Here is a 26,962-nt window from a genome sequence, read left to right on the forward strand (position 1 = left end):
CAAACCCCAATGGTATCATTTTAAAGTGAATCATATTAAAATGCTACTATTCCTGCTTTTATCTTTTCTATGTTTTCTAATAATCTTGTATTTTCTAATAACTTTAGCTTGCTTTGTAAGCATTACTTTGTTTTTGAACATGCTTTTTCGTTTTAAAGATGTAGCTCCGTGAGGCATCAAGGCTTGCAGTCTCTGCAAAATTGTGTGCATGTGGAAAATATACCACTAGCTCTTGTAAAAGCTTAACTGCCAAGTAGGGTTGCCATCCCTCAGGTCCCAGCAGGGGTCCCCCTGCTTTGGGGGGCTTCAGTCCACTGCTGACCAGTGGGAAAACCCCGCCCCCGAACAGTGATGTTGTTGTGTGACAGCCCCAATTTGTGTCTCTGGGGACGTCACATGGTGATGCTCTGGTTTTTGGGCAAACTCTATGGTTTTGAAGGGGGAAATAAACAATAGAAGTTTGCCCAAAAACCACAGTGTTGCCTCTAACATTGCTGACATGATGATGTCACTTCTCGGTGATGGCATCATGTCAGGGACATTGCAATGTCCTGCCCATTCCTGGAAACCTCCCTCAATCCCTCCACCATGACGAAGAGGAGTGTTGTGGCAACCTAAAGACCAGCAAGCTTTTCTTCTGCTGTTACTTTTCAAGATAACATGTATATTACACCCACAGATAGATGGAAAAAGTTGTAAATGACAGGATAAAACAGCCATAAAATTCAGGAAGACTTGCTTAGATATAATTCAGATGTAATCAATAAAAGTACAGAAACAATTCACAACAGTTCCTGTTATCTTTACCAATGAAGACACAGACCCTATTCTAAAAGTAAAGTGTACTGGGATTCCCCCTGGAAAACCTAATTTTCTGAACAATTGAGAATTTCCCTCCAGCAGGCAAGAGGAAAGCCCCAGTTACACTGAGGGAATGCAAGTGTGCATGTAAATCTGCTAGATCACAGCTACTGTAAAGTTGTGGGGTCATCATAATAACAACCCAATTTCAGTCAAGGTGGAGAGGCTGTTGGGATGTGGTTCCCTCTCTGCACGTCATACACACTATGCTTTGAAAGCAAATTGAATATCTAGTTGGGTCGTTCATTTTTATGCCCAAGGAGGGCCAATGGAGAAATGAGAGGAAAATATGAGAACCTGAGGTCTGCTCTCATTCCAAATTGGGTCAGGGTGGAGTGGGGAGTTAACATCTGAAAAGTTTCAGAATTAGTAAACTGTACTTCTGTTAACTGTAAGTAGCTAAGCTGTGCAAGTGGGAAGAGGTATAACTGTTCTGATAACCCCATTTTAGTATTTTAAGTTGAGTCTATTCATTTTCTTCACATGATATATGTTCAAATGTCATGTAGGTGCTGCCACCATAACATTCTACATCTTCTGGGCTTCACTATAGAAAGCAAATTTCACTGCCTAATATACCCATACATGCCTAATGGATCATTAACTGACAGATTACAGTGCCAGGTAAGCAGAAATCTGAAACTTGTGGGTTGCTTTGTTGTAAACATTATGTACAGTATTAATGTTGCCTTCTGGCTGCGCAGAGGAGGAGAGGGATATTGGACTCAGATACCAGCCAGGGGAAGAGATAATGCAAGGCAATTTCTTCTTCCAAGGACACTGACCAGGGTAGATCAGCCTTTCCCTAGCTCTAAGTCAATATAGCAAAAAAACCCCAAACAACTGTATGTTTTTATTGTTACACCAGAGGGTTAAGAGTGGCAAAAGCCTCTCTCCCCATCCCCGCCCTCCAAGTATAGGAAGAATTCTGCTTAAATAGTGTCAAGCACCAACTCCCAAGGGATGGAGCCCAGGGCTGTTGCAGCATTCAGTGCCCTTTCTTGGCAGAGGAGAGGAAGGAGGTTCTGGAGAGAAAGACGTTCTGTCTCACCATAGTCCCTCTCTCCCTTGCTTTACTCTTCTCCTCTGATTGCAAGACCTACCCTGCATTCTGCATGTTAAAGGATCTCCTGTGAGCAAGGCAACCCTGAGCTTGTTTTAAAGCTACATGAAAGATGGCATGATCTTGCTGGGTGTGAATAACAGAGGTGGATATGTTCCCAGTCCTGGTCCAATCACCTTTTGAATAACAGAGATAAGCCTTTTATGTCTATGCTAGGTATTGGAAAGAAAACTGCAGCCACTGTTTATGTAAAATATTTTCTGCTTTTTAGTTTCTAGTTTGGTTTATACTTTGGTATAAACTTCAAGGACGGATTTTATGTACAAATCTCTTTATTTTGTTCAGGGGCTAATAATGAGAGCTCAGAAGATTTAATCCCCTTCTCCCATGCCACAATCATAAACCAGTTTCCCTCACCCTGACTGCAATTTCAATTTTTAAAAAGCTGGAAAGAACCAGTCACAGATCTTCCAGTCAGTCAGCTGGCTTGGCTCTCAGTGGTGTCTGTTTTGACTCAATTAACTTCGTTGGTCATTTGAAAAAAAAAATATAGCCAGGGTGCTTTTTTTGTAGCAGGAACTCCTTTGCATATTAGACCACACACCCCTAATGTAGCCAATCCTCCAAGAGCTTACAAGTACTAAGAGGCCCAGTACTAAGAGCCCTGTAAGCTAGAGGATTGACTACATCGAGGGTGTGTGGTCTAATATGCAAATGAGTTCCTGATACAAAAAAAGCCCTGAATATAGTGATTGTTTGAATTCATTGCTACAATCATACAATAATCATACAACTAATTTGTACATTCTATCTGGTTATGCTAGGTAACATAAATAGTTTATTAGGCTTAGTTACAACTTGTAAAATGCAATTAGTTTCTAGACAGGGGATCACGAAAGTCACAGCATACAATACATAACACTATTCTTGATTATATGGTAAAGTATTACCTTTTAACTAGTGAATGATTTGTTTTCTGCTTCAGTCCAGCATGAAATCTCATTACTTATTCATCAGAGAATTTGTCCAGGTTTTTTGTTCACTGCCCCACACAGATAGACACATTGGTCTTGCAGCCTTTGAAAGGATAAAGAGCCACTTTTCTTTCTGTTGCAGGGTGGTTCTGAACCATTAACCTGGGAGAAACGCATCACAATTGCCATTGGCCTTATTCAGGCTATTCAATATTTACATAATTTTGGAATTCTTCATGGAAATGTGAAAAGGTGGGGAGCTGTTTTAAAACCCTTTTGTTTTTCATTCCATTTTAAAGATAAACCTATTAAACTATTGTGGGAGTTTGGGAAGCCCTACTGGGCATGTCATGCATGATTGCCAGGTCCCCCCTGGCCAACGATGGGGATGAGGGTTGTACGGTTACCAGATAGGGAAACTCCTGAAGATTTGGAGGTGGAGCCTGGATGGACCTCAGTGTTGTACCATGTTGTAGAGTTGACCCTTCAAAAAAGCATCCATTTTCTCCAGGGAAACTGATCTCTGTTGTCTAGAGATGAGCTGTAATTCTGGGGGGATCTCTTCTGTTAACCTTAAGTAGCTAAGCTGTGCAAGAGAATGATTCATGCACTTTTATAGTCTATGCAACTTTATGAGCTCCTTTGAAAATATTTCTGGGCATTTTTGCTATGTATTGATTATTGTCATTTATATTAATAATTATTTATATTTTTGTGAGTTTTGTTATTTTTACGGCCATTTTTCGGGTTTGTACTATTCCTGTGATTCTCTCTTGGTTGTCCCACCTGGAGGCTGGCATCACTAGGCATATGTGACTTGTGCTGGGGAATGTGAATAGAAGGAGCATTAGCTTCTCCAGGGAGGATGAGGTGGGTAGCTACAGGAACATGGGTTACTCCCCCACCCCACAGAAGTCTGTGCAGAGTCCACTGCTTCATCTCGCCTCATTGTAATTCACATTGATTTCTAGTATGTTAAAATCAGTTGTGAACAAGTTGAGGCCTATGAAGAATTGTAGGGGATAGGAGTAGGGTTGCCAAGTCCAATTCAAGAAATATCTGGGGACTTTGGGGGTGGAGCCAGGAGACATCAGGGCGGAGCCAGGAACAAGGGTGTGACAAGCATAACTGAACTCCAAGGGAGTTCTGGCCATCACATTTAAAGGGACCGCACACCTTTTTAAATGTCTTCCTTCCATAGGAAATAATGAAGGATAGGGGCACCTTCTTTGGGGGCTCATAGAATTGGACCCACTGGTCCAATCATTTTGAAACTTGGGGGATACTTTGGGGAGAGCACTAGAGCAGCTGGAGAGGACGCAAGGACTATGAGTCCCAGTATGCACCTCGCGAAGGGAGGCCAGACTGGAGCGAATAGCAGGCTGGCGGTGGGCGGGTCTTTGTGACCCGGAGGAAGGGAGGAGCTGAAGCCTGCGAGGAAGGCAGGCAGGGAAAGAGACATGGCGCCGTTTCCCCCCCCCCCCGCTTTCGGATTTTTGGAGAGTGGGGGAGGAGGCCGCTCATTCGGGGGTCCCCCGGCAGGGCGGGGTGGGTTGGGAAGCCTAGATAGGAGAATGAGTGTGAAATCCCCCCTGCAACCCAAACCACTTTTTCTAGCATACTGTAAACTGTTAGGGGCTTGACCTTGTCAATTCCATCTCCCTTTTGTCTCCTAACCCAACTATCACTCAACAGAACATGGCTCCTAGATGCCAATGAACATTCTCTATACTTGTCAGGCTGTTTTTGTTTTAGTTCACAAACTACTATTTTTCTGCATGTTTCATAGTCCCTCTTCGTGTGTGAGTGGTTCCATTTCACTTCCCTATGGAGTGGCATTTGGCCGTCAGCTAGCACAGGAAACCAGTTGGGGCCCATGTGAAATAGTGTGAGAAAAGGGAACAAGCACAAATACGAATAAGTTCTCATGCAAGACAGCTTATCTCCTGGGCTGGATGAGTGGTTCCCTCCCCACACAGCTATATAAACCTCATCATTCTAACGCTTTTCATGTGATGGTCATATAGTTTTGACCTGCAGTTCTAAGACTGATGAGCAAGTGCCACTCATGAATTTGAATGATGTACCACCTGGATGAAGATTTTTTTTTCTTGCTTTTGGCTATTCTGTGAAGAATAGTTTGCTGGTGAGGTGAGAAAACATTCTATGCACTCCAGGATAATACAGCCTGTTAAGAGCCCAAGAGGGTCATTCTCACCTTTACTTTCTCTCTGATATTCTTCCAGAGCTCCTGGAAGGCAACAAACATGTTCAGTCTTCCTCAGGCTGCTTTTGTTTGTTTCTTGCTATTATGAGGAGTGCTGGTGAGGATTTATGATGATTGGCTGCCAGTTTCTTTTTGCTTCATCTACACCTGTGTCTCTCATACACAGTTCCAATGTTTTGCTGGATGCAAAATTTGTTCCGAAACTTGGACATTCCGGTCACAGATTGCAACCTGTGGAGAAAAAAACTGAGAATGGTGGGACGAAGACCAAAGTCATGCAAGCTTCCCTTGCTTACGTCCTAGAAGATTTCATCAGGCATGGGCAGCTAACTGAAAAAGTGGATATATTTAGTTGTGGAATAGTAAGTTTGTCCATCTTTTCTGCATTAACACTGTGAGACTCATAGAAAGACAATAGCAACTGAATGTACATAATACCAGGTGTATTTAGGGTTGCCAGGTCCTATTCATTTGCTGGCGGGGTGTGGGAGGGAGCCATCCAGGAGTGGGGCGTGGGGCAACATTGCCATGTGGCATTCTATGTCACATGGAAGTGGCATCATCATGCTGGGGCTGTTACACAGCAACTCTCTGATATTTGGGGCAAAACTTTTGCCCCCAATACCAGAGCATCACTGTGCAACATTCCCCGACATGATGCTGTTGGTTCCACATGATGTTATCACAGTGTTGATGCACAGTGTTGCTGTTCAGGGGTGGGGCTTCCCCTTCTGACCACTGGCTGGCAGCAGCTGGAGTCCCAGAAATCGGGGGAAACCCCACTCAGACCCAGGTCTGGCAACTCTACTATATTGCATAAATAGCCTGCATGCCAGAGTCCTGGAAGAGGCCAGCATCAGCAGTCCTCATTATAGAAGCAGAAGATGGGCCTCCCACTGAAGGTGATCAAGGACTATTGAGAGAAGGATTTAATATTATATGAGGGTCTCCCACTATGTGTCCAGAGTTCCACAGCCATGGAGGTGCATGGAACATAAGCTTTATTAATTTTTGTCATGTGCAATATAATAGATACAAGCATATGGTTTAAATAAAAGAAGCCAGAAATAATTCATTAGATCTCCAAAGGTAAAGAAGAAGAAGACTGCAGATTTATACCCGACCCTTCTCTCTGAATCAGAGACTCAGAGTGGTTTACAATCTCCTATATCCTTCTCCCCCCACAACAGACATCCTGTGACTGGGTGGAGCTGAGAGGGCTCTCATAGCAGCTGCCCTTTCAAGGACAACTCCTGCAAAAGGTTTTTTTATCTCCCTCTCAGCTCCTTGCCTCTTCTCTGGCTATCAGCTGCAGAATTAATTAGACAGCATAAGCAAATGTGGAGGGGTGTGTCACTTCAATATGTCACCTCAAGACAGAATGTAGACAGTATCTGTAACACAAAATGTGCAGAGGTTTGAATATAATAACTGCTCTGGACTGAATTTCTGCTTGATGCATATGCCTGTTGAGCACAGAACATAAACATATGAACAATATCCTGGCAACTAATATTCCTTGAATCCTACTGCACAATCCACTCTAAAGAAAAGTCTTAATAGTTTTTAAAAATGCTTTCTAGGTTCTAGCAGAGATACTGACTGGCATTAAGGCAATGGATGAAAGAAGGCATCCCGTTTTCCTGGTAAGTGAAAAACTTTTTTTGTTTTTAATGAGATGAAGAAGAAGAAGAAGAAGATATTGGATTTATATCCCGCCCTCCACTCCGAAGAGTCTCAGAGCGGCTCACAATCTCCTTTACCTTCCTCCCCCACAACAGACACCCTGTGAGGTGGGTGGGGCTGGAGAGGGCTCTCACAGCAGCTGCCCTTTCAAGGACAACCTCTGCCAGAGCTATGGCTGACCCAAGGCCATTGCAACAGCTGCAAGTGGAGGAGTGGGGAATGAAACCCGGTTCTCCCAGATAAGAGTCCACACACTTAACCACTACACCAAACTGGCTCTCCAGATGGAATTGAAGCAGGGTGACTCAAAATAGGTGCTTTTCATCCTGGCCTAAAGAACATAATCCTTGTACCCATTTATGTCTTCATGCTGATCAGTGGTATTGTGTGTGCAAAATCTTGGCTGATACCAGCCTGTCACATCTCCAAATCTGATGTTTTTTACACCCCATATTAGTCTCTTCCACAGCCACAAGTGCAAGCTGGTACACTCATGTGTGCTAGTCACTGTGTATAGAACTGTCAATGCTGTGTAGGTTATTCAAAACATATTGGTTCCTATACTGCATGCCTACCTCCAGATTCATTCATCAGTAATAACAAGTCATCTATTGGGTTTGGAAGTCTGAAAGTTGTTAGGAAAGGTTTTAAACAGCAAAATACTTTCCCAGGCTAGACCCTTGGGAAGCAGGTAAACCTGTTATGGAAAGGAGTGATTATTTGCTTCTAGCAAGGAGCAGCTAGGAACTTTCCCCTCCTGTGGCTAACCACGATCCACAAGTGGATCACCAACATCAGAGCGTGGGTGAAGCTCTAGTTTTTTGGCAAGCTCTGTGGTTTTAAAGGCAAAAAACCCATAGAGTTTTGCCCAAAAACTAGAGCGCCCCTCCCCCACATCATAGTGCTGCATTCACAAAGCATGTGCAGAAAAAGATTCCAGAAAGGACCCGGGAGTCCCCTACCAGCTGCCAGGTAAGACCTGGCAACCCTAACATGTTTAATATCACTTTCTGCATCTATAAGATAAAGTTCTACTGGGCCTCTTGCTCTTCTTTCTTATTTGTGGTCTCAAGCTGTACTCATAAGTGTGGACACTTCATGCACTTCATGCCAATGTACTATAAACATTGCTCCTTTTTTAGGTAACTTGCCTTAGACCTCTGATAAACTCCTCTCTGTGTCTTATGTTACATTGCAGGGTCCATCTCTGACAGGTTTTGGCCCAAAAAGCAGTTTTTAGAGAGCCAGAGAAGACAGGAAGATTCCATAAAGCAATGATGGCTACACTTTGATTTATATAAAGATGTTAGACTAAAATACATGGTTCACTTTCATTTTCTAACAAAGGTCCTCAAATTAAAAGGGTAAAAAGGCTGAAGGACAGACTAGTATGAAATATAATTGTTCTGCAATAAATTAGTAAAACAAAAAACTCACTTAAGTAGTTTTTCCACTTTTCTGAGCTTGCCACTTTTGCATAGCATACTTCCTCCCCACTCCAACCCCTGCCCAAACTTGCAGCTGACCTATGGTGACCCTGTAGGGAGAGACAAGGCCAGAGACATTCAGAGGTGGTTTGCCATTGCCTGCTTCTGCATTGTAACCCTGGTGTTCATAAGAACATAAGAAGAGCCTTGCTGGATCAGACCAGTATAGGCTTCCCAATCCCCAGGTCCCAGCAGGGGATCCCCCGGTTTTACAGGCTTCCCCTCGCCCCCAGCCAGCTGGCCAGCGAGGGAAGCCCCTCCCCCCACCGCCACCATGTACCTCTAGATCTCCGGCAGGACCTGCAAACAGGTCTGGTTTTAAAATGTGTGTTCCTTTAAATTGGAGCAGGAAGCAGGAAGTACTTCATGGAGAAGGGTTAGCAACAGCAGACTTCGTTAGAGCGCAGCCCCTCGTTGTTTTGCTTTCATTACAGACAAGTGAGTGTGTGTGTGTAAAAGAGAGCAGCATAGCCCCTATATTTTCCAGACCTCATTTTGGAGGCACCAGAGACAGTTAAGTGTGTGTGTGAGTGAGAGAGAGAAAGCGGGGGGGGGGGGGGGAGAGAACTCTATTATTCCCTAAGGAGACTTATTCTCATAGGAAATAATGGAGAATTGATCTGCGGATATCTGGGGCTTTGGGGGGCTGTTTTTTGAGGTAGATATACCAAATTTGCAGCATAGCATCCAGTACCTCTCCCCAAAATACCCCCCAAGTTTCAAAAAGATTGGGCCAGGGGGTCTAATTCTATGAGCCCCAAAAGAATGTGCCCCTATCCTTCATTATTTTCTATGGAGGGAAGGGATTTAAAAGATGTGCGGTCCTTTTAAATGTGATGGCCAGAACTCCCTTTGGAGTTCAGTTGTGCTTGTCATACCCTTGCTTCTGGCTTCGCCCCCATTGTCTCCTGGCTCCACCCCCAAAGTCCCCAGATATTTCTTGAATTGGACTTGGCAACCCTAGACAGTAGTCCATCTGGTCCAGTATCCTATCTTACACTGTAGCCATCCAGTTCCTCTGGATGGCCAACAACAGGACACAGAGGCCAAAGTCTTTCCCTGATGTTGCCTCCTGGTTCTGGGATTCAGAGGCTTAGTACCTCTGAATGTGGAGACTCCCCTCAGTTACCATGGCTACTAGCCATTGATAGACTTACCCAACATGAATCTAATCCCCTTTTAAAGCTGTTTATTCCTGTGGCCATCACTACATTCTCTGGCAGAAAATGGCACATTTTATTCATTCTCTGTGTAAAGTAGGATTTCCTCTTCTCTGTCCTGAACCTACTTGTCCATCCTTTTGTCTGTTCTGAACTTATTGTCTGTCCTGAACCTACTGCCTATCAGCTTTATTAGATGCCCCCAAGTTCTAGTATTTTGGGATTGTCCAAGCTTCCAAGATCTGATGAGACTGGGCTAACCTAGGCTATCCAGATCAGGGCAGCAAGTGTACCTTAATTATATACAATTAAAATTAAAAAATAACTTCTGCTTTATGATCTCTGAAATTTCATTGTTACTGGCATGACCTGCATTATTGTTTATGTTTTGTTTGTGAGTTTTAGATGTTATATTGTTTTTGGTTTGTTTTAACTGTTGGATGGGAGGGAAGGCAGCATTGTATAGCTCAATCTCACTGGAACTTGGAAGCTAAGCATGGGAAACCACTTGGATGGGAGGCCACCAAGGAAGGCTCTACAGAAAAAGGCAATGGCAAACCATCTCTACTTCTCACGTACCTCGAAAGCCTTGTGCTGGTGACACTATATGTCAGATGTGACTTGATGGTACTTACATGCATGTAATGGTTAGATTGTTGCATTGGCTACCAATTAGTCTCTGGATCCAATTCAAGCCTTCAAAGCCCTTAATGTTCTGGGACCATCACACCTAAGGACTGCCTCTCCCATTACAACCTCCCATGCTCCCTTCATTATCATCTAGGGGCTTCTTGTAGGTGCCCAGCCCCAAGATGGCTCACTTAGCTGTCATCAGGAGAAGGGCCTTCTCAGTTGTGGCCCCTACCCTGTAGAATGCACTCTCAGATGACACCCATGCCCTGCCAGACCTGTTTAGTTTCTTCAGGGCATGCAAAGTTGAATTATTTCATTTGGCCTTTGAAGGCGTACCATATGTTTAGGCTGTTTTAATAGTGGTATGGTGGTAGCCATGTATTTTAATATTTTAATGTTAGTATTTTATTTTTGTTATTTTATGTTGTTTTTACTTTATTGGTTTTACTGTTATAAGTCTCCACAAGACTCTTTGGGTGAGTGGTGACTAAAAAATATCAAATAAAGATTGCAAACTACAACTGAAAGAAGAAAAATATTTTTGATGCAGTCTTCAGTTTTCATCAGTTGATTAGTTGAAGACAGGACAAATACAAAAGAGACAGACCATCTCTCTTTTTTCAACAGAAAGATGCCCTCCTTGATGAAATCCAGGTGGCAAAGGAACTGTCCTGCTCTAAGAAAGGAACCTTTGAAAACCTAGCAGCTAAAGAAATATGTCGCAGGTATCAAGACAGGAAAGCACTCCACTGGCCAGAAATGTCTGCCATTTGTTTGGCAACTGCAGCCTGTGTGTGTTTGCGGAAAAAGAATCCTGATATGGCAGAGGTAAGCATGGCAACTCTGATATCACAGCTTCACTTCCCAGTCCTACAGTTATATGCAGAAGCATCAACAAAGATCTGCACCACAGCCAGTATTTTGCACATACTAAACAGGGGTGAAAAAGGAAGGTGGATAGTTGGTATATATGCAGCCATTAGACATGGTGATAAGCTAGGATCAGGGAGACATGAGATAATGCTCTCATTGGGCCTGTTATATTCTCAGCCTAACCCAAAGGGTGGTGTGAGGATGGGGAGAAATATGGAAGGATGGGGGCGGAAATAAGATAGATATCTTCTAGGACGCTGTTACACAATCAGGAATGTGACTGCAGAAAAGTCCTATTTCTGGTTGTCAACTACCTTCCAGAAGTGTGGAAACTTGGAGAACCTTTGAGGATGGTCTTATAGCATTAACAGTTGTTTCAACAGGTGAATGCATATATGGAAATAGCAGCTCATCAGTTACAATATCAGAAGAAGTCGGAAGGAAGAGAATATCCTGGATTGTCTCTCAACATCCCTGAAGAAACCAATGATGAACCAGCCAGCCCCTTCAACAATAGCTTTTCAGATGACAACTGTGATGGAAGCATGCATGCTGAGTTATTAAACTGTGTGGATTTGTTACCTCCATTGATAAGAGTTATGTCTCCTGAAACATACTCTGAGCAGAGATTACGGGTCCCTTGTGAGTCTGATGAATCAAGTAACTTTTCTTGGGATCCTATGAGGGATGTTGCATACCAGCCACCAACCAATGGCCTTCCAGATCCAGAAAATGTTTTCCCCATAACATTTCATGCAAATGATCCAGAATACAGTGATGATGTCACAGCAAAATCTGTAGTCTCAGAGAAACATACACCACCTCAGGAAGCACCTGTTTCTCCAAAAAGAACTCTCTTAGATATAGAAAATTCTGGTGCTACCTGTTCTTCACAAGGTAATGCTTTTAAGTATTCTTTTAAGGGTATTTATTAAGTATCACTTGACAGAGGCAACCAGTTTTCAAAATATTTCATGAAATGAAAGGTGGTAGCTAATTTCTGCATTTAATGGAATGTGATTAATATGATGGGGGTGGAGTTTGCCTGCATGATTATCTGTCTGTGAACCCATACACACACAATCCTTGAATCGGTTCTTAGAAAAGAAAATTGGCATAGATTTTCTGTGAGATTGAAAAAGAATAATTTGAGTTTCCTGTTACATCTTATTTCTATTCTTTTCATCACCCTGCCATTAAAAAATTTTTCCAAATAAATGAAGCTGCTTTATACTAAATCAGACTCTTGGTCTGTCAAAGTCAGTATTGTCTTTTCTGCCTAGAAGTGGCTGTCCAGGGTTGCAGGCAGAGGTCTTTCAAATCAGTTACTGTCCGGTCCTTCGAAGTGGAAATCTCAAGGACTGAACATGTGATCTGCACACAAAGCTGAGTTATGGTTCCTTCCTCTTTTTTACGCATCTCTAAGAGACAAAAGTTCTCAAGATTTTAAGTGTCTGAATTTTGCCCACCTCTCTTAAAGAGACAGAGCTGTGTGTAAGAGATAGATCTCTTCTGATCTCTCTACTCTGGAGGTCAAATACAGATTCAAAATGCACCCTTTGATGAGTTTTGCCCCAAGGATGGACGTCTAGAGCCCAGTATGGCTCTAGCCAGGGCTTTTTTTGTAGAAAAAGCTCAGCAGGAACTAATTTGCATATTAGGCCACACACACACACAATGCTAAGCTGGCCAGAACTGCATTCCTGTGCATTCCTGCTCAAAAAAGCCCTGGATCTAGCACCATTCTATTGATGTTTTTAATTATGGTTTATTGTAGTTAATGTTGTATCTGTTTTTAAATCAACCTTTTTAAAGGTTCATTTGTTAGCTGACTTGAGCTTTAGGAAAGGGAGGATATAAAATACATTTTTAATGAATTAATTGTGGGGTTGTTGCATTGTTTCTTTTTCCCAAATAAACAATTTTTATTAGTAACATATGGTAGCAAAACTATATCTACAACTTATAAAAATTTAAAGTAAAAGAGAAAACTTTCTACCCCATATCTTACTTTTCCCCCACCCCTCCCCCCGTTACTTGACCCCCGCCAGTGTTATTTACTTAAAGGAAACAAATATTAAAGGTACCCTTAACTGTTAAGAAAAACCCAAAAGTTATATTCTTATTTTAAAAACCTTAATCATTATGAAAGATTGTCCAATGTCCTTTTATTTTCCACTCTTTTTCTACGTATCTTCTGAATTTCTTCCACTCCAACTTAAAAAGTTCCAAATCATAGTCTCTTAATTTTCCTGTTAATTTGTCCATTTCACTCCATGACATAATTTTTGTAATTCAATCCCATTTCTCTGGTATTTTTTCTTGCTTCCACAGCTGCGCATACAATGTCCTAGCAGCTGAGAGCAAGTACCATATTAAAGTTCTGTCTTCTTTTGGAAATTTTTCCATTTGTAATCCCAGCAGAAAAGTCTCTGCCACTTTATTGAATTCATATCCCAAAATCTTAGAAATCTCTTGCTGAATCATTTGCCAAAACATTTTAGCCCTTTCACAAGTCCACCACATATGGTAGAAAGAACCTTCGTGCTTTTTACATTTCCAACACCTATCTGGCATCTTGTTGTTCATCTTTGCTAATTTTTTTGGAGTCATATACCATCTATACATCATCTTAAAACAGTTTTCTTTAATACTATGACATGTTGCGAGTTTCATAGAATTCTTCCACAAATATTCCCAAGATTCCATCTTTATTTCTTTATTTACATTAATTGCCCATTTTATCATTTGAGATTTCACTACTTCATCTTCTGTAGACCACTGTAAGAGTAATTTGTATACTTTTGAAATTAATTTCTCATTATCTCCCAGCAGAACTCTTTCCATTTCTGTTTGCTCCTTCCTTATTCCTTCAGTTTTGATATCATTCTCCACCAAACTTTTTATTTATTGCATTTGAAACCAGTCATATTTGTAACTCAGTTCTTCTGCAGTTTTCAGTTCTATTTTTCCACTTTGTATTTTTAGTAGCTGATTGTATGATAGCCATTTTTCTTTGGCTGTTTTAGCCGTTATCTTTATCCCTTCAGCTGGCACTATCCACAAAGGTCTCCTCTCATCACCATATTTCTTATACTTTATCCATGCATTTAGTAGATTACTTCTTATATAATGGTGAGAGAAAAGGCCATCCATCTTCTTTTTTCCGTAATATAAGTATGCATGCCAGCCAATTTTTTTCCATGGCCTTCCAACACTAAAAGTTTTTTATTTAACAACGTTATCCATTCTTTCATCCATACTAAACAAACTGCTTCATGATACAATTTCAAATCTGGTAATTGGAATCCACCTCTCTCTTTTGCATCTGTCAAGATTTTCATTTTAATCCTTGGTTTCTTCCCAGCCCACACAAATTCTGAAATTTTCCTTCGCCATTTATCGAACTGTTTAGCATCTTTCACAATAGGAATAGTTTGAAACAGATACATTATCCTTGGTAGAATATTCATTTTTATTGCAGCTATTCTGCCCAGCAATGACAAATTGAGCTTGTTCCATTTTAGCACATCTTCCTCTATTCTACGCCATAACTTCTCATAATTATTCTTAAACAAATCAATATTTTTCATTGTTATCTCTACCCCTAGGTACTTTACCTTAGAGGTAACTTCACAGCCCGTTAGTCTTTGTAATTCTTGTTGTCTATTTATCTGCATATTCTTGCACAAAAATTTAGATTTTTCTTTATTTATATAAAGTCCTGCCAACTCCCCAAACTCTTGTATTTTCATTAATAACAAAGGTGTAACTTGTATGGGGTTTTCATTTATAAACATTATGTCATCAGCAAATGCTCTGTACTTGTAGGTATATCCTTTTATTTGTAATCCTTCTAGATCTTTTCCTTCTTGAATCTGCATCAATAAAATTTCAAGAGTCATTATGAACAACAATGGTGAAAGCGGGCAGCCTTGTCTAGTACCTTTGCTGATTTTCATTTCGTCTGTAAGATCTGCATTAACACACAGCCTTGCCCTTTGTTCAGAATATATTGCTTTTATCATTCTTATAAAGCTTTCTCCAAGCTCCATCTTATCCATTACTGCAAACATAAAGTCCCAGTTTAAATTGTCAAATGCTTTCTCTGCATCTGCAAAGAATAATGCTACTTCTTTTTCTGGATGTCTTTCATAATATTCTACAATATTTACAACAGTTCTAATATTGTCTCTTATTTGTCTTTTGGGAAGAAAACCAGCTTGATCTTCCTTTATAAAATTTATCAAATATTGTTTAAGTCGTTCTGCCAGAATTCTTGTAAATATTTTGTAATCGTTATTCAAAAGCGAAATTGGTCTGTAGTTTTTCACATTCGTGGCATCTCTGTCTTCTTTAGGTATCAAGGAAATAACGGCTTCTTTCCATGTATTTGGTACATTCCCTTTTGTTCTTATTACATTCATCAACTTCTGCAATTTTGGTATTAATTCATCCTTAAAAGTTTTAAAATATTTAGCTGTATATCCATCTGGCCCGGGAGCTTTCTCATTTTTCATCGCGTTGATTGCTGCTTCAATTTCTATTTTTTCAATTGGGTCATTTAAGACTTTTCTCATATTTTCAGTTAGGGGTTCAATTTTTAATTTTTGTAGATATTCATCTACCTTCTCTCTCTTTACTTCAGCACCTTTAAACAGCTTGGCATAGTACTTAAAAAATTCTCTTTTTATTCCCTCTTGAGTAACTACTTCTCTTCCATCTATCACAATTCTACTAATTATTTTGTTTTCTCTCTTTTTCTTCAATTGCCACGCCAAATACTTTCCCGTCTTATTTGCCCCTTCAAACGATTTCTGCTGAAGCCTTTTCAGATTCCATTCCACTTCTTTGTTTAACAAATGTCTCAATTGAGTTTGTAATATTGAAATTTCCCTTAGAATTTTCTTTTTCCCTGGTCTTTTTCTCAGCTCCCCTTCTTTTTTCTTTATTTCATTTTGAATGTCCAATAATTGTTTTTCTTTTTTCCTTTTGTCTTTATTGTTCAGAGTAATCAACAACCCTCTCATTACTGCTTTATAAGCATCCCAGACCATCTGAAAGTCAATATCTTCTTTATCATTCACTTGGAAAAAGTCCTTAGTTTCTTTTTCTAGAAATGTCACTGTTTCTTTGCTCTGTAGCAAATCTTCATTCAGTTTCCATCTCCTCAATCTTTTAGACAATTTTGTAATCCACATTATTGGGTTATGATCAGCCCCAATTTTAGGTAAAATCTCTATCTTCCTTGTTATGAGACCTAAGTCTCTAGTTCCCCACAGCATGTCAATTCTGGAAAAAGTCTTATGTCTTGCAGAAAAAAAAGTATAGTCCTGTACTTCAGGATTAAACTTCCTCCATATATCTTCTAAATTTTCTTGTTTAACTAATTCGAAGAAAGACTTTGGCAGTTTCCCTTCTTTCCCATCATTTTTTTTCCCTCCAGATCTATCCAATGAGTTCTCGACTGGTCCATTAAGATCTCCCATTAAGAGTATTTGATCATAAGTCAACTCATCCAACTGTAGTGTAATGTCTTTTTAAAAAGCATCCTTTGCACCGTTAGGTGCATATAGTCCCAATAACAATGTTTTTTTCCCACTTAATATTATCTCAACTGCTACAAATCTTCCATCTTTATCTTTAAATATTAACTTTGGCTCCAATTCTTGTTTAATATAGAAAACTACTCCCCTTTTCTTCTGATCAGCTAATGAAAAAAATTCCGTTCCCAATTGTTTGTTCCATAAAAATTTATAATCCTTTTGTTTAATGTGTACTTCTTACAAACAAATTATATTACAATTTTGCTTCTTGATCCAATGAAATGTTGCCCTTCTTTTTGGGGGTGAATTTAGTCCATTAACGTTCCAAGACAGTAATTTGTAATCCATCATGGTGCAAATTCTTTATTTTCTTCAAAAAATCTACTCAACTCCTGAGCATTTGTAATTGTAACTCTCTTCCCCTGAAGTTCAAAACTCAAACCTTCGGGTTTTATCCATCTGAACCTCGTGCCATTGTCTTTCAGTTTTTCTGTCAACTTTTTGTATGTTCTCCTATCGTTTATCACTTGTCTTGGCAGCTCTTTCATGATTCTCACTTTACTGCCTCCTACTATCAGTGACTTTTCAAAGTTTTTGTTCATGATCCTTCCCACCATTTCCTTTGTCATATATCTTATAACAACATCTCTTGGTAAATTGTTTTTCTTGGGAGAAAGTGAATTAACTCTATACATGTGATCATACATGTTTTTGGTCTCATCAGGGTCTTCTTCTAAAAATTCTGCAATTATTTTTATTATATATCCTTTCAAATCACCATTCTCTGCTTCAGGTACTCCTCTCAGACATATCTGAGTTTCCATTAATTTACAGTCGCGGATTGTCACTTTTTCTTGAATTTTCAACAAGGTGGTGTCATGTACTTTTACTTTCTCTTCCACCCCCTGCACTTTCTTAACTGTTTCCTCAGGTTTTTTTTTTTTGAGATCATCCACTTCTTTTTTAATCTCTGTGATAATTTCTTCCTTTGATTCATCTATCATTCTCCTAACTCCTTTCATTATTTTGGCTTCCATGACATCCAATTGGTCCTACATTTTCTCTAATGAAAGAGCCCTTTGTCGGGTCTGCTTGGGTTCAGACATTTAGGCAAAAAACAAAGGGATAGAAGAAATAAAAAAATAAATACCAAAAATTTCAATCTCACAAATTATAAGTTTAACTACAAAATTCAAAAGATCTGAATTTACTCTTTTAGTTAAACTTTATTCTATCTTCCTCTGAGCTTCCTAGGCCAAGATATAAATTTTTTTAAAAAATTTCCCCTTTAAAAAATGACGAAATTTTTGACCTCACCAATTTGCAATCTGACAGTCAGGTTCAATAGAGTAGGACTTGCCCTTTCCAGCAAGCCCAATTTCGCTGGTTTCTGAGCCCCCAAAGTCAAGATATTTATCAAAGTTGTCTCTAAAATTTCCAAAATGGCGGCCGCGATTTTTTACTCCTTCTTAAAAAAATTTTTTTTCCTTTTAAAATCACTCTAGGAGCCCACAAATAATGTAGCCAATAGTTCTTGTCTTCTTACCCTTTTTCCAGTTGATTCTGACAATTTTTAAAGTCCCAGATTCTTTTAAGAACCATGTTTTGGATTTAGCCTCCCAGCAATGGCTGCCGATGTTTCTCTATGGTATAGAGTAGGCTTTTTTCTTTACTGCTTCCTGCCTCTGTCACCATCAACTCTCATGGAGATCTCACGATACTTGACGTACTTCCTGTCTTGCTCAGAAGTGCTGCAGGTCTGTTCCAATGTGATGCAATTGCTTTTTCTTCAAAACCGCAGATAGACTAAACAATGAGTTCCTTTTCACTTTTTAGCAGTTTTTAGCACTGTCCTTTATATTTAAACAATCCAAACTTCACCCCTTCCTCCTTCTTCTTGCAAGCTTTCTATTTTTCTTTTTCCCACCTTTTAATTTTGTCCCTTTAAGCTATAAATAGCTCCGGAATGAAAAGAAAACTTCTGTACCTTTTGTTCCAGTTATCTAAGTTTCCACTGGTCTTTCAAAGCTTTAATTGTTTAGAAATGTCCAAGAAGGTTAGGATCCTGACGAGCTTATGTCAAATCAATGACTCTGAGAACTTTTGCAGACGTTGACTATGCAGACTCCACGAGACCCCTCAAAGCCTCAAAGAAGACCCTCTCCAGGGCTTCCTTTCAGCTAAGGTAAATCTCTTTTTAAAGTTTCCGTGCAAGTCTTGGACCTTTCTCTCACTGAGAAAGGTAGACAATAGGCATTAATTTGCCTTCTACTACCCCGAATAAAAGTTCCAGCCTGCTCCCGTTATGAGAAGCAGCTCAGCTCGGCATTTTCCTTTCCCCGGAAGTCCCGGGTTGTTGCATTGCTTCTCAGCACTCTTCCATCACTTCCATTCCACTTAATATATTTTAGTCCAGTCGCGCCTTAGAGACCAACAAGCTTTGGGTTGTATGAAAGCTGTTCTACTGCAGGCCAACACGGCTGCCGGCTGAAACATTCTACTTTACATCTCCCCATTGAATCCATGGCAGTGTTGCAATTCTCTCCTTTCTCTTCACCTTCACTGAGGAGTGCCACAAGGCTTTGTGTGAGTGCATAAAGTGCCATCAAGTCACAGCTGACTTATGGTGACCCCAGAAAGGGTTGTCAAGGCAAGTCAGAAGCAAAGGTGGTTTGCAAGTACCTTCCTCTGCAGAGTCTTCCTTGATGGTCTCCCTTCTAGGCACCAATTCTGCCTAGCTTCTGAGATCGGGCTACACCATGCAGCCTTCCCTTCCCCACAAGGCTTTGGACAACCCTAAAATGTTATAATTCAGCAGTAGCAGAAAGTTTGCTCTCCAGACCCTTTCCTTTTCCCCGAGGTGGGATCCAGACTTGTCCATGGAACTGTTTGAACAGGGTGTCCATCAAGTGAAATGTCTGATAGCTGGAGGCTGTCCTTGTGGTATTATCACTATAAGCTAGCCACTGTAGTTCTTTAATGTGGCTAGATAAGAGAGCCAGTAGTAGTATTGGACTAGGAATGGGAAAATGCAGGAGGGGAGATCCTCAAACATTGTCCTGAGTTTCTTTAAAGGAGGAGGCTAAGATAAAAAATTAGACCAGTAGTTAATGGTTTTATACTACATATTTAACCTTTAGTATTCAGTCCTTTAAAAAGACATTTCTCCTAAAAATAAGCACTTGTCAGTGAATATTTGATTTTCAGGTTAGAATGCCAGCTAAAAGCAAGTAATATTGTTAGGCCTGGCTTTTTATTTGGCTTACAAGTTTACTTGTGTTTACAAGTGTGGAAGTAATTGTGTTCATTATTGTTACTATCTGAAGTATGCTAGCCGCCTCAAGCAGGTCTCTATACATTAAATAAAGTATTAATTATGTTTGCTTTGTATTTCAGCATCAGCCAAAGAAACCGTTAGGGAAATAAAGATCAACGATCAAAAAAAGAAGATGATACAAGATATTTTACTGTATGAAGAAAAAAAGTTAAACACTTGTGAACTTTTGAATCTTACCTAAATCATCATTAATGCCATTTTCAGAAGAAACTCCCTTTTTTGGCATTATCAGCTACAGCAAAATGTGTTGGGAAAAACTGTGTCCAGTCTGCAACACTTGTATGTCCAAATTATATTAAAGGGAAATAGCAATTTGAGGTGATTAGAGCCTTGGAGAATCTCTTCTCTGGTTTACAGTTTCCTCTAAAAGTTAAAGATATAGCCCACGACAAATGTATAAAAGGTGGGAGGAATTAGTTTTGTAGTTGGGCAACATGAGTAATGTAGCACATTTACTCAGTTTGACCAAAGGATTTCTGAGAACAAACTGTATTGACTTGTTTTACTTTGAAACACACCAGCTGTCCTTCAGCCACATTGTTCAGCTTGTAGTTTGCAAGATAATATTATGCATGTACATTGTTTGATGACTTCACTGTATAAATGAACTGAGTCCACTGACAAACATTGTATTTTGAGGTGATATGGATGTTCTATCACCTGTCGTCTGGTTTGTGATGGCTCACACACAGGTAACTCGCCACCTAATACAGCAGTCATCAAGCAATGACTGTGCAGGTGTGAATCAACTTTCCATCTGACAAAATCTACAAGAGGCATTACTAGCTCTCTAGGCCTTAAGTTTGCTTGCTGTCTGTTGCACTTGATATGGCATGCTTAAAAGCAATTACTGTCTTTTATAAAACAAAATAGTCCAAGATGCCTGGTCAAATACCTGACCATTCTGGAAAACATGGTGTATTAGGGCTTATGTTTACATGAAGAATGCCTGCTACTTTTGCAAAGTTATTTAAAAGTATATGCATGACTTCTGTACAGTTTGTTATGCTTTAAAGTACTGAATATTGAGGCTTTTATAGTATTTTGGTTTTTATAGAGCTATACCTTAGATGATGAGTCAATCAAATAATTAATGTGCAATCCTATTTTGATTTTATTTAGCGCAAACCTGCAGCCTAATTTGAGTTAAAGGTTAACTTGGCCTCTGGTAAATGATTTAGTGGAAGATGTGTGTCTGTAGTGTTCCCTTTTGCGTTTGATCAAATGAGGCAGGCTTATGGCCAGATACTATGATCCAGCAAGGATCATCAGTAACTGACAGACTTGTAGATATGGATTATGTTTCCTATTGTAGCTGTGCTTATGCAGCAAGATGCTGCCAGATAAACCCTGCACACTTCACACTAAACTGACAATTGGCATTTTCAGTTCTCATGGCAGTAATCATCTGTTTGGGGAGGGGGCACTGGATCCACCCAACAGGTAATCAGCAATGTGAAACAGCACTGATCATAGTCAGAGGAATTTGAGGGAACTTCCATGTTCAGAAGCAGTATAGCTCTGAGATTATACTGGAGTCTGTTTGCAGACTTCCTTGAAGTCGTGGCTGGCCACTGCTAGATTGGCTTAATGGACTCTTGATCTGATCCAGCAGAACGTTGCTATGTTCTGATTTCTGCAGTGGAGCTGAATCACCAGAATTTCTGGATTGAACTTGTAGTACATAGTTATTTAGTAGAGGGAAAACTATCATTAATACAAAATATTTAGGGAAAGTTGGAAGTAATATTGTTTCTGACATAATTAAGAGTGTTTTTTTAAAATAAGTACATGTTTTCTAACTTTATACAACACTGGGATGAATCCAGCTGTACATATTTAAGAGTGGGGTTTTTTAAATGAGTATCAATGTTTTCTAATTATATACAATACTGGAATGAAGCCAGCTGTTCTGCTCAGCAAACTTTTAAGCCTTCCTCCAGTCTAAGGGCCCTTTCTCTAATGTAACAGTGCAATCCTAAGAACGCTTTGCTGGGAGTAAGCCCATTGAATAGGTCTGGGTAGGGTTATTAGTCTTTCTTGGGATTACTTTCATAGTGGCTTGTTCTATAGTGAAGAACCACTTAAGCTGTAGAAAGGCTTCAAACTCAGCAGAGTGGCTGGATCCAGGGACAGATTGGAGAGGGGCTGGCTCAGCCAGCCTGAACAAGAAGGTGGCTGGGCAGGGTAGGGTGGATGGAGCAACCCCATCCCCTTGTGAAGCCAGACAGTCCCATCCCTCATGGTGGGCTGGGATAGCCTTGGGGATGGCTGCTGGGACCAGGAGGCCCCAGTGGAGGTCAGATCCCTAGGCCATCAGCCTATCATGTTTTTCCCAGGGGCCTTAATGGCCAATCCACCCTGGCTCAATCTACTGCAATGTCCATTCCAGAAGGATAAGGCAATTCTCCTCTATAATATAAATCATATCCTGGGATGGCATTGCTACTCCACAAATCAACTTTTGAGCAAAACCTGCATTACGTTTAGTGAGATGCTTTATAAGCAGAATGGTATTTTCTGATCTATCTAACAGAGCTGTTGAAAGATGGGTCTATTCAAAAGTTAAAATATATCAGAGTAGGCAAATAAATACTTAAGTTGCAGGGACTCTTCCTTAGGCATGGAGCTCTGGATGAATATGGAGCAGAGGTCCATCAGTGGTTATTAGCCACAGCGTATTGTTTGAACTCTCTGTCTGGGGCAGTGATGCTCTGTATTCTTTGTTGCTGGGGGGGGGCAACAGTGGGAGGACTTCCTGGCCCCACTGATGGACCTCCTGATGGCACCTGGTTTTTTTTGCCACTGTGTGACACAGAGCGTTGGACTGGATGGGCCACTGGCCTGATCCAACATGGCTTCTCTTATGTTATCTTACCTTATGAAATCAAATTAAGTTGACTCAAATTGTCTGTGGTTCTGAGACCCTTACAGCCCAATCCTGGGCAGAGTTAGACATCTAAAATCTGTTGAAATCTATGGGTTTATGTGTTGGTAATTAAGCATAAGACAGCAGCCCTTTTTTTAGATTTTACGAATCTGAGGCCCCAAGTGAGCATATTCTCTAGCTAAAGAACCAGGAGCTTCTGTTTCTTGTAGATGTTTCCCAGACAAAAAGCATTTAAGTTTTTCAGCAAAAAGCATTGCCCCTTAATGAGTATATTTGTCAAATTAATAAGGCACCACAAAATCATAGAGTTGGAAGGGACCTCCAAGGTAATTTAGTCCACCCTCTGCATCATGCATCATTTAGTCCACCCCCTGCATCATCACAAATACATCCCCCCACACACATCCCCAGCAACCCCTGCTCCATGCCCAGAGGATGGCAAAAACCTCCAGGATCCCTAGTCAAACTGGCCTGGAGAAAAAATTCTGATTGATTTCAATCAGCATTTTTTGGGAGTGTAAGAAAGGGCCACAAGAACTAAGCACCGATGCAGCCCTTCCTGCCCTCCTTCTCATGGTCTGCCTAAGTACAGAGAATCAGCATTGCTGTCAGATGGCTATCTAGCCTCTGTTTAAAAACCACCAAGGAAGGAGAGCCCACCACCTCCTGAGGAAGCCTGTTCCACTGAGGAACCACTCTAACTGTTGGGAAGTTCTTCCTAACGTTTAGCCAGAAACTCTTCTGATTTAATTTCAACCTGTTGGTTCTGTTCCAACCTTCTGGGACAACAGAAAACAACTCCACGCCATCCTCTGTAGATGACAGCTCTTCAGATACTTGAAGATGGTGATCGTATCACTTCTCAGCCATCTCCTTTCCAGGCTGAACATAACCAGCTCCTTCAACCCTTCCTTATAGGACTTGGTCTCCAGACCCCTCATCATCTTCATTGCCCTTCTCTGGACACGTTCCAGCTTGTCTATATCCTTCTTAAATTGTGGTCCCCAAAAACTGAACACAACTCTAGGTGAGGTATAACCAGAGAAAAGTGATAACATCACTTCATGTGATCTGCATGCTATACATCATCCCCAGTCATAGTGGGAAAACTGTTTTTCTAAACGCTATATTGTCTTTTGCTAATAAACTAATATTGGACAATAAAACTTTATTAATTGACAATGTTTGTCTTTGGAATACATTTAATTGGAATGTTTTATAACTTATTTTTTTGTGATGAACTTGAAATTTTGAAATGTTAGCATAACCCCATCCCGAAGACATTTGGTAGAACCAAAGGAGTACTACACACTATTTTATTTCTTTAAATATTTATACCCCACCTTTCCTCTTGGCTCAGTGCAGCTTACAAGTAATAATGTAAACCAAATAAATAACCCCAGATACCTCCCCACCAAGCCTCTCAGAGATATGATACAGCAAACAAACCTGACAGCAGCACCTCCTGAACATCTCCAAGGGGGTATACCTGTCACTTCTTCAGGGAGCCTGTTCAGATTGACAGCCATGATGGGAAAGGTCCAGAATCTGGGTGATGTCAGGTGGGGCACCCAAAATAGGGGAACGGCCAACAGGTGACATGTTTCTATCGTATAGCTCCCCTCAATAATCAGATGGTTGCATTCTGGACCAGCTGCAGTTTCTGGGTTGTTTTCAAGTGGAGTGTGTTAATGGTAATCCAACTGCAAGATTCCAGAAGCATGGATTGGTGTGACCAGATCAGCTGAGTCCAAGAAATGATAGACTTGGTAAAATAGATGCAGCATATAGGTCCTCTTATCCTCTGCTCCAGCTTGCTTCCTGAACAACAAGATAGGCACATGAGCACCCCCAGACCTCTTAATTTGTTCTGCAAAAACCAACTCCATCCAGGACAAGTGTATCCAACCCCTCTAAAACATTAACTTTCCCAGCCAGCATTACCTTTGTTCTGTCTGGATTCAGTTTCAACTTGTTCTGCCTTAGCCATATGACCATGGCCTCAAAGCACTGATTCAAAACCAGGACATATGCAATGGGTGGTTTGGATAATGAAATACAGAGAGGGTGTCATCTATAGGCTGTTGGTGCCCAGCCTTCAAACTCTGGAAAGCTCATTCAGCGGCTTCAAATATGTATTTCAAAGCACTGGTGAGGAAAGAGAATCCTGTGACCCTCCACAGAGCAAATCCCAAACAGGTGTTTCTGCTTCTCTGATGGAAACTCTGTGCCTGATCACTTTCATAAAGCTTTTTTAAAATATAAATACTGGCATATGAAAATTATATTTATCCTGATGTAATATATCATTGTAATGAATTTTTCAAGGTCTTTGTTCCAGATGCATTATAGATTTTAAATAATTGCAAACAAGGCTCTTCTGTCAATACAGCCCTTTTAATTGCATAACATGGTTGTCCCTGCCTGTAGCATTTAGTTGCATAGCATACTGTAGTGGGCCTTAAATGGTTTCATTCTCTGAGAGTTCCTTTGTAGAGATTGCTCAGAACATGGTACTATTTTAATTGTTACACGAAATGGGAGCAATGATTGTTTTCAGTTGCACATACATTTTAAAGACCAGTATCTTCATGCAACATAGGAAGCAAAAATACTAAGACAGATTTTGCTGTCCTACCATCCATAATCTTACCTTCTATTACCCAGAAGAATATAACGGGAAAGTCCAGGAACTGAGGAAATGAGAGAGTATATCAAAAGTAATTAACAGGAAGTGGTGTTGGAGGAGAATTTTATGGATTCCATGGACTGCCAAAAAGACAAGTGGGTTCTAGATGATATCCTGAATTCCCCGTTGAAACTAAAATGACTAAACTGAGGCTTTGGTCATATAATGAGAAGACAAATCACTGGAAAAGACAATAATGCTAGGAAGAGTTGAAGGCAGCAGGAAAAGAGAACTTCAGGAACAGATTAGAAAGGGAAATTGTGGGGTTGTAAGCACTCAGAACAGAACCCTCAGGACATAACAGGGATATTGGCTTCTTATATCACTACATATGCTAACCTCATTCAGCCCTTACATATGTATTCTCATCAATCTCAATAGTAGATTGTAATGTAATATAATGCATACTGGAATGTAATGTAATTTGGAATGGTAGATTGGAATGTATTTCTCTGGTCTGGGGATGGGAGATAATGCTACACAGCCAATTGCCCCACTTTGAAGAGGAATTTGCTGTAAGCTTGCCTCCATGCTTGAGAGGAGATGGATGGAACATAATGACAGAGTCTTGGTTAATTACTGTCAGCCTCCCACAATTAAGGACACCTCTGCCTATCAATCTCCAATTTTAACGTATTTATTTCCTTCAATATGTCCCCCCTGGAATTAAACCCAAACAAATGGTAACCAGATAAACTTAAGTTTGTTATTCCTGTTTGTTCTGCATCCGCTAAACATTTTCATTATGCTGTATACTAATTTACTGCACGCTCTCTATGCATATGTATGGACTGGTAATTTCCATTTCATTGTATCTAAAGAAGCCTGGGTGTACACAAAAGCTTCTACCTTTTGGGGAGGGACGGTAGCTCAGTGGTAGAGCATCTGCTTGGGAAGCAGAAGGTCCCACGTTCAATCCCTGGCATCTCCAAAAAAGGGTCCAGGCAAATAGGTGCGAAAAACCTTAGCTTGAGACCCTGGAGAGCCGCTGCCAGTCTGAGAAGACAATACTGACTTTGATGGACCAAGAGTCTGAATCAGTATAAGGCAGCTTCATATGTTCATATGTACCTCGAATAAAACTTCGTTGGCCTGAAAGGTGCCATTGGACTCAAACTTTGTTCTAGACGTAGCTAGAATGAAGAAGTGAGCAGCGACTCACGTAAGCTCATGCCCTGCTACAAATTTTTCTTACGTCTTTAAGGTGCTACGGGACTCTTCCTCTTTTCTGCAACAGAGAATAACCTGCCTAAAACCACGTCGGCAACATTTACTGGCCACTTGGGTCACTCCCAACTGCGTACAAGCTTTCTTATCTACTCTAGACCTTCACCCGGCTGAGCCGCTTGAAAAAGTCTACAAACTACAGCGGAAGCCCTAAGCTCGCATGCCGCTTCCCTGCGAGAAATAAACAAGAGACGGCGCCTGAGAATCGCTCTTGCTCAGGTGCAACCCCCCAGCCCACCCCCGTGTCTCCCTTTCTCCAATCAGCAAGCAGCCCACATCTCTAACGAGGGTCTGGAGACCAGCCCCTCC

At 40.6% G+C, this 26,962-nt stretch overlaps 1 protein-coding gene across 1 annotated transcript in view; it reads left to right on the forward strand.

The window, feature by feature from the left end:
- Window positions 1-21,033, forward strand: part of IRAK2 (interleukin 1 receptor associated kinase 2) — a 38,098-nt gene extending 17,065 nt beyond the window's left edge. The window contains exons 6-12 of the mRNA XM_060239640.1: window positions 1,371-1,485; window positions 3,041-3,150; window positions 5,292-5,487; window positions 6,709-6,771; window positions 10,719-10,919; window positions 11,348-11,861; window positions 19,907-21,033. Of these exons, the coding sequence (XP_060095623.1) occupies window positions 1,371-1,485; window positions 3,041-3,150; window positions 5,292-5,487; window positions 6,709-6,771; window positions 10,719-10,919; window positions 11,348-11,861; window positions 19,907-20,028 (1,321 nt within the window). The 3' untranslated portion in view covers window positions 20,029-21,033. The remainder of the gene's footprint in view (window positions 1-1,370; window positions 1,486-3,040; window positions 3,151-5,291; window positions 5,488-6,708; window positions 6,772-10,718; window positions 10,920-11,347; window positions 11,862-19,906) is intronic.
- The last annotated feature ends 5,929 nt before the right edge of the window (window positions 21,034-26,962 follow it).

Source organism: Heteronotia binoei, chromosome 5 (genome assembly GCF_032191835.1).
Source record: "Heteronotia binoei isolate CCM8104 ecotype False Entrance Well chromosome 5, APGP_CSIRO_Hbin_v1, whole genome shotgun sequence".
NCBI classification, from domain to species: domain Eukaryota; kingdom Metazoa; phylum Chordata; class Lepidosauria; order Squamata; family Gekkonidae; genus Heteronotia; species Heteronotia binoei.